The 10,295-nt window shown below is 43.0% G+C and overlaps 1 protein-coding gene across 2 annotated transcripts in view; it reads left to right on the top strand.

Moving 5' to 3' along the window:
* The first annotated feature begins 920 nt into the window (after positions 1-920).
* Positions 921-10,295, top strand: part of GCKR (glucokinase regulator) — a 63,520-nt gene continuing 54,145 nt past the window's right edge. For both annotated transcript variants that reach the window (XM_030198581.1, XM_030198580.1), the window contains exon 1: positions 921-1,165. In XM_030198581.1, coding sequence (XP_030054441.1) covers positions 1,106-1,165 — 60 coding nt within the window. In that variant the 5' untranslated portion in view covers positions 921-1,105. The remainder of the gene's footprint in view (positions 1,166-10,295) is intronic.

The following is a 10,295-nucleotide window of genomic DNA, read 5'->3' as shown; positions in this document are numbered from 1 at the left end:
CTCTCTCTGACCTTTCTAACCTTTAGCTTAGCCAAAACTTTCTAAGTAATTAAATCCAGCTGGCATTCCTTCACTTGCAGGGTGAAATAGTTGAATTCAAACACCAAGTTTTTAAACCCCAGATTTTTAAACAGAATTAACAATTAATATAATTTCTTATATATGTATAATTATGCCCACTGCCTCAAAGTGACTTGCCCAGAGTCACAAGGAGCTGCATTGGGAATCGAACTCAGTTCCCCAGGATCAAGGAAAGTGATTTTATGGTACAGTGCTGGGAGGAGCGGGGGGGGGGGGGGGGGAGGGAGGGAATTGCCAATCTTTGCAGGGCCAGGCCAGCAGGGAAAGATGCATGAGAAGGAGAAGGGGGGGGGGGGGAATGCAGATGCAAACCCTGTCAATATATGCTAGCAATCTCAACAATTATGCATACAACTGGTATGGTAGGTAAATGTTAGCCCTACTTTATAGAATTACCTCCAAAGTGCCTGCAGACTTTACAGTTAGGTGCATTTTTTGAGAGTTTCCCCTGTGTTTCTACACTACAGCTCTGGCAGTTCGGCATAACTTACAGGTAAGAGACTTATGTTATAGAAAGAAATATACATTTATAGAAAGTTTATGTGGCACTGTGGGAACACAAGGGCCTTGAGATGCCCTGCCAGACACTCTGGCAGATGTACAGGGCGCATGACTGATGCAAGCCTTCATCTTGATCTTGGCATGATTTTCCTGTGGGATGGGAGGGGGTGTGCATGCTTGCCTTTCCCTGAACTCTGCCAGAACAGGCCGACAACAGTGGGAGCACTAGAAACATAGGGAGTTTGAAGTTTAGTGGCGCTGATTAATCATTACAAGGGGAATCTGATAACCTGGAAACAAACAAGTCCAACCTGAGTGTACACCAGGTCAGAGTGAAGAAGAGACGAGTGGTAGCATAGGGACTTTACCCCACTCAGAGAATCCACAGGGCAGCTTAAGGACCTCAGAGAACACAAAGAATACACAGTAGATCGAGAGCAGTTTGCAGTTTTCCTAGGTTGAGGCTGGTTACAAGACTGTTCCCACTGCATCTGGGTCCCTTTGTCAGCACTGGATTAGGAGAATGAGAGGGACAAGGAAATTCAGGCATGTGATTGAGACTCCAGATCCGGGAAAATGGGAGGTAAGGAAACAGAGAATGGTTTTGGTCCTTGCACCAAAGGAACTGCTTTTTCTATTATTTTCTGTCTCAGTTATTCAGTGTTGCTGTATCCGATATTAAATAAGTGGGCCTTTGCTAAGCTGCGGTAGCGTTTTTATCGCACTCTAAAAATAAGCATGCACTAAATGCTAGAGAGGCCCATATATTCCTATGGGTGTCTGAGCATTTAGCGTGCACTAATCAGTAGCACATGCTAAAAACGCTACTGCAGCTTTGTAAAGGACCCCTTGAGTTATTTAGAAACTTATGTTGGTGTCTGAAAGTAATGATGTGATATAATATGGTATTTATAGCCTGCTAACTCCCCATGCACACAAATTGCTTATACATTACTCTGTATTCACATGCTGGAAAAAGGAACCCACCCTGCATGTTTCATTTATCTTCACAACTTCAGCATGTGGTTGGAGCGTCATTTTCACCAGACTACTGGGGCTTCCAGTGCATTGAAGACTCTCAGTTTCCCTGTGAAAATCCTGCAGGTGCATACATGTCTCCATGAGCTGAACTGCTCACTTTTTCGCATGGCTATAAATAGCATGTGTACTTTTAACTAGGGGTGGACAGCCAGAACAATAATGGCGACCAGTATTCCAAAAGAGAATGAAAGCATGCAAAGTTAAAATATATCGAGGTCATGGAGGAAAGGGCACTTAAAAGTAAAGCCATGACATTTTTAATTATATTTTCTTATATTGTTCTGAGGATGCAATTTCGAGTTTACTAAGGTGTACTACAGTAGTAATGTTCTTTGTCTTTATAGGACTTTTCAACATCTTTCTTCTTCGCTGTATTAGGGCTAAAAATTGTGTCACTAAATGTAAATGGTCTTAACCACCCATACTTTCTTATTTGAAAAAAGCCAAAGCAGAAATATGTTGTCTTCAAGAAACCCGTATATCTATTGAAGAAGCCTGAAAATTGTGGGATGAGTAAAAGAATGTTATTCAACTCCTACTGTAGGGTGGAAATGTGGAGTGGTTACTCTGATTAATAAGTCTGCTCATTTAGATATAATAGATTATCAATTTGATAAAAATGGTAGATGGGTATTATTAAAAATAAAAATGGGCGGTAGAGAGCTTGTATTGGTTAATATATATGCGCTTACTTGTCCTGCTTCCCAATTCTTTGCAGAACTTGCCACTATTGTCTCCTTGTGAGTTTGTTGTAATAGGAGATTATAATCAAGTCCTAGATCCTTTTCTTGATGTCACTAGAGTATCTTGAGTCCATACAAAATAGATGCTAGATCCTTTTCATCTATACTAGGACTTGTTGATCTGTGGAGAATCCTTAATCCGGATGGTAAGGATTATACTTTTATTTCTCAGGTGCATCAAACTTGTTCACAGATTGATTATACTTTAGTTTCCAAATCTTTAGTTATGGGTATTGAAGCAGCACAGACTGGTAATATTGTTGTTTCAGATCATGCTGACATTTCGCTGATTTTCTAAGGTTTTCTTCCTACTAATAAGCCCCCAATATGGAGGTTCAATAATGCAGTCCTTTAAAATACTAAATTTATAGAATTATTGAGTTCCTCCATTAAGGAGCATTTTCATTTTAATGAAACAGTACCTGTCCCTCAACATGTAAACTGGAATGTTATGAAAGCTACCCTTAGGGACACGGTTATTAACTTTACTGCTCAATTAAACAATATAAGAAAGAGTTCTTTAACTGCCCTGGAAGGTGACATTGCTCAATTAGAAACTAAATTAACTACAAACTATTGCTTTGCCTAAATGTACACTGGGAAAAGGGCATCACGTAATGAAACAGAATAACTATTAATCAAATGAGCCTCAATTACCCTGAGCCAGCAACAAGCCTAAAACTTGTACACAAACACACAGTTCAGCTATGGGCTTGTATCACAGGCGCTGACCAGTAGATTGCAAAAACATCAGAGGAAAACAACTCTCAATGGTGGAGAGAAAAAACCACTAATGAAAAAAGCTAAAACTCTGGTCATCCATCAACAACAATTCAAAAGACTTAATGCTCTTTTAACCGTGTCCCAAAAAAATTATAACATTCAAAACTTATTTCCACAACTCCATAAAATATCCAAGGGAACCCTTAATAACTTATCTGGTGGTGTTCATGAAACTGTAATCCCACATGATTTTCAAAATCGCTTCCAACAAAACAAGGGCCCCCTCGTGTTTCCCAATCCGCAATTTCCTTCAAGAGTCGACTCCTTCTTCAATTGGAAAAATCAAGGGAGGTGTTAACTTCCCCCATTTTTTAAAGTATCATTTGGCTTTTATTCTCAGGCAGGGAGTTCTTTGGTTGCACTTATCTGGCATAGGTTGCCTTGAGTTCAATCGGGACTGAACCGATACAGCACGGGTTAAGGTTGAACTGGCGAAGATTCAGATGTTAGCCTTTGAAAAGCAAAGATGAAACAGTAGTGCTCTGTTGGGCTGTCAGGATTGAACTGTGCCAGATAAATTTCATTCCAGTTGTTCATATAAAGATTTTATGAAAAATTATCAATTTGTGAAAGCCACATTAAAGATAAGCAAAACAAGGGTTTTTTAAAGATCAGTGATGAAGAAATCAACTCAAAGAAGCGGCCATTAGACTGCAAGCTGGAAACAGCACTAGTTGATTGTCCGAGATCTTTTCCTCCTAAAAATGATAAAACAATAATAAAAAATTAATAATATAAGGTTCTAGATATACCATTGAGAGTGAGTGTTAGCTGATCTATGTTTACAAGGGTTTGCCGCTATTAACGATAAGTAGTAAACTTCTTTGCATTTACATATACAGTACTTTACATTTTGTTGTTAACAATAAACCTAGGGCCCTGTTTACTAATCAGTGTTATAGGCGCGTTAACATATTTAACGCGCGTTAACCATGTATGCGCGTTAACCATGTACATACCTACAATATCCCTGTAGGCGCCTACATGGTTAGTGTGCGCACTAAGTGTAGGCACGTTAAAAACACTAAAGCGCTTTAGTAAACATGGCCCCTAGTTTGAAACAAAACTTGGGTGTGAGCTTTCATTGAGTGAAAAAAAAAGTTCTTTGTAGCACTGTTTGGATATAATGGACATCGGATATAAAGGACTATTTTTGACAGTCCCCAGAAGTCCCTTATAAAGAAGTTCTACCATAATTACTGCACATAAAAAACCTGTGGAAGGGGAATTCATGAACGGGGTGCCTGGTAGCTGCCTAGTCTACAAAGAACATAGATGACTACTTTCCTTTTTAAAATAATAGCCTGCTTATAATCGAAAGAGAAAAACACCTATATTGCGACCCAAATCGGGAGATAGACGTTTATCTCCCAAAAATGAATAAATCGGTATAATCGAAAGCTGATTTTGGACGTTTTCAACTGCACTCTGTCGCGGATGCGGACAAAGTTGATGGGGGCGTGTCAGAGGTGTGGCGAAGGCGGAACTGGGGCATGGTTATCGGCCGAACAGAGATGGGCGCATTTCACCGATAATGGAGAATAAGGCCCCAAAAAGTGCCCTAAATGACCAGATGACCACCAGAGGGAATCAGGGATGACCTCCCCTGACTCCCCCAGTGGTCACTAACCCCCTCCCACCACAAAAAAAATGAAGTTTCACAACTTTCTATTTTCACCCTCAAATGTCATACTCAGCTCCCTGACAGCAGTATGCAGGTCACTGGAGCAGTTGTTAGGGGGGTGCAGTGGACTTCAGGCAGGTGGACCCAGGCCCATCCCCCCTACCTGTTACACTTGTGCTGCTTAATGCTGAGTCCTCCAACCCCCCCCCCAAACCCACTGTACCCACATGTAGGTGACCCCCTTCACCCCTTAGGGCTATGGTAATAGTGTAGACTTGTGGGCAGTGGGTTTGGGGGGATTTGGGGGGCTCAACACACAAGGGAAGGATGCTATGCACCTGGGAGCTCTTTTACTTTTTTTTTTTTTTTTTTGTAAAAGTGCCCCCTAGGGTGCCCGGTTGGTGTCCTGGCATGTGAGGGGGACCAGTGCACTACGAATCCTGGCCCCTCCCACGAACAAATGCCTTGGATTTGGTCATTTTTGAGCTGGGCCGCTTCGGTTTCGATTATCGCTAAAAAACGAAAACGCCCAGCTCAAAAAACGACCAAATCCAATGCATTTGCCTGGCACAAACCGTATTTTCGCAAAAAAAAGATAGACGTCCATTTTTTTCGAAAATACGGTTCGGCCCGCCCCTTCACGGACCCGTTCTCGGAGATGGACGTTCTTACACATAGGCGTTCGCATTCGATTATGCCCCTCTAGGTCCAACTGTGTATATGCACACCTACAATTTAGGTGCGGGCACTTATGCCAGCTATTGAGCAGAGCAGGGACTGTCTTCTGTGTATGGTGTACAGCGTTGCGTATGCCTTGTAGATAGATAGATACAACTGTGACGCTTGAATACTGAAGGTAAGTGCTACATTATAGCATTCTGGGGTACTTTTACTAAGCCGTGGTAAAATGTGGACTGCAGTAGTGTGTAGTTCAGCAAAGAGAGGGAGCAAAGTACAAACAAAAGTCCAACAAACAAAAATAAAGTACCAGGAGCCTCAAAAATAGGGACACAGTTCCTTTAATCATATACCTTTATAAAATAATCTTCAAAAAGACCCGACACGGGCAGTGTTTCGGCGCACAGCACCTGCGTCAGGGGTCACAAAAGTAGCAGGGACAGTGTGCAGACATGTAGATTAACTCAACAAAACTACTGATGGTTGTGGGCTGCAACAACATCTATTCCTCCGCATATAATACAGTGAGAACACACTCCTACAGGAGTTAATCTACATAAACACTCTAGCCAAGATAGATATTTATTTATACACTAGCATATAGGCACAAATTTGACACAAGCACAAGTATATGCTAGTATTCTAAATGTAAGAACATAAGGACATGAGCATTGTCATACTGAGACAGAGCAAAGGTCCATCAACCCCAGTATCCTGTTTCCAACAGTGGCCAATTCAGGTCACAAGTACCTGGCAAGATCCCAAAACAGTAACATAGATTTTATGCTGCTTATTCTAGAAATTAGCAGTGGATTTTTCCAAGTCCATCTTTATAATGGCATATGAACTTTTCTTTTAGGAAATTATCCAAACCTTTTTTAAACCCTGCTAAGCTAACTGCTTTTACCACATTCTCTGGCAACGAATTCCAGAGTTTAATTACACATTGAGTGAAGAAATATTTTCTCTGGTTTGTTTTAACACATTTAAATGTTAGCACCTGATTTATAGAATTGCCGCTTAGCATGTAGTATAAGCACAGTGTCAGACAACACAGGTGCACTTAATACCCCATATCTAGGAGGCAGTAAGTGTATCTGTGCTTATGTATCAGTAACAACATCCACTGTTACCATGCACTACCTGCAACTTGCTGTCCCCACTCATACCCCCATAACCTGTCACTTCCCACTCCCATTCCAGACTACGCAGTTAATGTATGACGTGGAAGGGCATAATCGAAAGGGATGGCCAAGTGTTGATGAGGACGTCCTCGCAAAATGTCCCCATCCAGGGGCGGGGAAATTCATATTTTCAAAACAAGATGGTCATCCATCTTTTGTTTCAATAATAGGGTCAGGGACTCCCAAATCCTGAAATTTGGTCATCCCTAGAGATGGTCGTCCCTAGACTTGGTTGTTTCTGATTTTCGGCAATAATCGAAACCAAGGACGTCCATGTCAGAAATGACCAAATGCAAGCCATTTGGTCGTGGGAGGAGCCAGCATTTGTAGTGCACTGGTCCCCCTGACATGCCAGGACACCAACCGGCACCCAAGGGGGCACTGCAGTGGACTTCATAAATTGCTCCCAGGTACCTAGCTGCCTAACTTTGTGTGCTGAGCCCCCCAACCCCCCCCCCAAAACCCACTACCCCCAACTGTACACCACTACAACAGCCCTTATGGGTGCAGGGGGGTACAGTGGGTTTGTGGTGGGTTTTGGAGGGCTCGCTGTTTCCTCCACAAACATAACAGGTAGGGGGGATGGGCCTGGGTCCACCTGCCTGAAGTGCACTGCACCCACTAAAACTGCTCCAGGGACCTGCATACTGCTGTGATGGACCTGAGTATGACATCTGAGGCTAGCATAGAGGCTGGCAATCAATATTTTGAAAGATGTTTTTTGAGGGTGGGAGGGGGTTAGTGAGCACTGGGGGGTAAGAGGAGGTCTTCCCCGATTCACTCCTGTGGTCATCTGGTCATTTCGGGCACCTTTTTGTGCCTTGGTCGTAAGAAAAACAGGACCAGGTAAAGTCGTCCAAGTGTTCGTCAGGGACATCCTTGTTTCTTTCAATTATGGATCGAGGACGTCCTAGTCTTAGGCATGCCCAAGTCCCGCCATTGCTACGCCTCCAACACGCCCCTTTAAACTTTGGCCCTCCCTGCAATGGAAAGCAGTTGGGGACATCCAAAATCGGCTTTCAATTATACCGATTTGGACGACCCTGTGAGAAGGACGGCCATCTTCCGATTTATGTTGAAAGATGGACGTCCTTCTCTTTCGAAAATGAGCCCATTAGTGTCATGCCAGCATGGTGATGGTTACTGTGCATAACATAGCAAAACAACAGTACTTATATACTGCTACAACCAAAAAGTTCCAAACAGTTGACATATCAAAGAGATATCATGACATATTCCCGGGAATTACAAAAAATCAAATTAAATAATAAACAATCACAATCAAATTCAACAAATAACATATTTCTTAAGAAGTCAAGTTTTAAGATGCCTTCTAAAAAACTGAATAGACTTGATTAAAACATCTAGTTGTTAATAGTTCTCCTACTTCTAGTCAAAGAAGTGAATTAAAAACTATTCAGAAAATATTCAGGGCAGCCACCATCTAAGACAGTGAACAATGGGATCTAGGTTCAATTCCCACTTTAACGTTTTAATTTCAGTACAAATATGTGAGCCCTCCTGGAACACTAAAATCAGGAGCGTAGCATGTCCAGTGCGCTCCCTATGCAACATGCCTCCAAACACTGCTGATGCACCCCACCCCACCCACTTTGCAAGGGAAACCAATGGAAGCATGAAAATTCTAACCCAGCTTCCCTTGCACCCTCTGCAGCCGCATCGTCCTTACATAGCTTGCCACGGCCCTGACTGAAATACCTCCTGTACCTAAATATATAAGCGACCTGCAAGCCTGAAAGCTATTGTAGTGGTGGACCTTTAGGTTCAGTAGGTTTTCTCTGTTCCTGGAGAGCTCACTATCAGTGGCCTAGGAAGGGGGGGCGGTGGGGCAGTCTGCCCCGGGTGCACGCCGCTGGGGGGGGGGGTGTCGGCTCCGCTGGTTCCCTGCTCCCTCTGCTCCAGAACAGGTTACTTCCTGTTCCGGGGCAGAAACAGCAGGGAACCAGCGGAGCCGACGCAGGGAACCAGCGGCATGCACTCCGGGCGGAATGGCCCTCCTACCAGCCTGCCCCATTTTCTATGGTAGTGGTAAGCGCTCCGGGGAGGGGTGCGCGCCAAGGGGGGTGCACCATGCTGCACCCGGGGGGGGGGGGGTGCGCAGCGGCGACCCGCCCCGGGTGTCAGCCGCCCTCGCTATGTCACTGCTCACCATACAATGTGAAGGGGTTTAGGTGGGATTTGTACCTGGATCCCTTTATGTGACGTCCACAGCACTGACCAATAGGCTGCCCTTCTGCACTGCTGGGATGATTGTGTGGCCAGTTCACTAGGAATGCTGCCAGCCATCCCTATGGCTTGTTTTTCTATGTTTTCCCTGGGACTTTTACTTACAGATGGATATATTCATCTTGAAAATGTCTATCTGAAAGCCATAACTGAACCAGAAATGTAGATGTTTCTCTGTTTTAATTATAGCTGTGAGCTAGACTGGGGTTTTTTTTTTTAGACGTTTTTGGCAAAATGTTCCAATTTGAACTTAGACGTCATATTGAAAATGCCCCTCAGTATTACCATAATCCAATCTGGATATCAATAAGGCATGAAGTAGTTTAGCTTTTTCTTTCCCATAGTTTGAAATTTAGAATTTAGAAGGGACTTCTAGGATGCTAATTACAGCATTGCAGTGGCCTGGTTTACAGGCAAACAAATTTCTTGCAGATAATGGCACTAAGAGGTCATGGAGACAATTTTATAACTAGGCATCACCATTTAGGCACCCAAATAATGTGGGTAGTGAGTTTATTCTATAAGGACACTTAGGTGCATAATTCTACTAGTGTAGCCCAGCATCGGCACAACATTTATGCCAGGACTATGGCTGGCATATATGGGCACACCAAAATGCAGCAGTTATGGCCTGGATTCTATATACGGCGCCTAAAAATTCCTCACGGAATAAATTTCCACCTAAGTGTATGTATTCTGGTGCCTAGATTTATTTGCGGTATATAGAATATGCTTAGTTGATATCCCAGCACCTAGAACCATGAGCATCCATTTACACCAAGGAAAACATAGCGTAAATACCGGCACATAGACTTAGGTACAGAGGGACATATTCTATAACAACACGTGTAAATATTGGAACGCCCACAAAATGCCCATTTCCCTCCCCATAACCATGCCCACTTTTGGCTCCGGGCATTAGAATTTAGGCGCTGTGCGTTACAGAATACACTTAGCGAGTTATGTGTGTAAATTCTAATTATTGCCGATGAGTGCTCATTATTGCTTGTTAAGTGCTGTTAAAAACGCTGATTGGCTTGTTAAGCCAATTAAGTTATGCACGCTGTTATAGAATACGCTTGGATTTCAGCATGGAACGCTAGGCACGATATATAGAATCCGTCGGCATGTGTGTAACTTACAGTGTCCTGTAACTTTTGTACGTAACTGTTGGCTTCATCTATGGACTGCTCATGCCCCTCCTCTGTGAATGCCCATCTGACAATTATGTGCTAAGCCATTTTAGTGTATAATTATAGAATAGCAATTGGACACACTACTGCCATTTATCCATGTGCGTATGTGTGTAAATGGCAACATTCTATATAGTTAAGCACCCAAAAGGCGTTTAAATTTAAGTGACCTGTTATAGAGTGAGGGGGGATCTGTCTATCTTCTGTAATTAGTTATTTT

The sequence above is a fragment of the Microcaecilia unicolor genome, chromosome 3, assembly GCF_901765095.1.
Source record: "Microcaecilia unicolor chromosome 3, aMicUni1.1, whole genome shotgun sequence".
Taxonomy (NCBI): Eukaryota; Metazoa; Chordata; class Amphibia; order Gymnophiona; family Siphonopidae; genus Microcaecilia; species Microcaecilia unicolor.
Note: the sequence above shows the minus strand (reverse complement) of the source record. Positions and strands in the feature narration are given on the sequence as shown.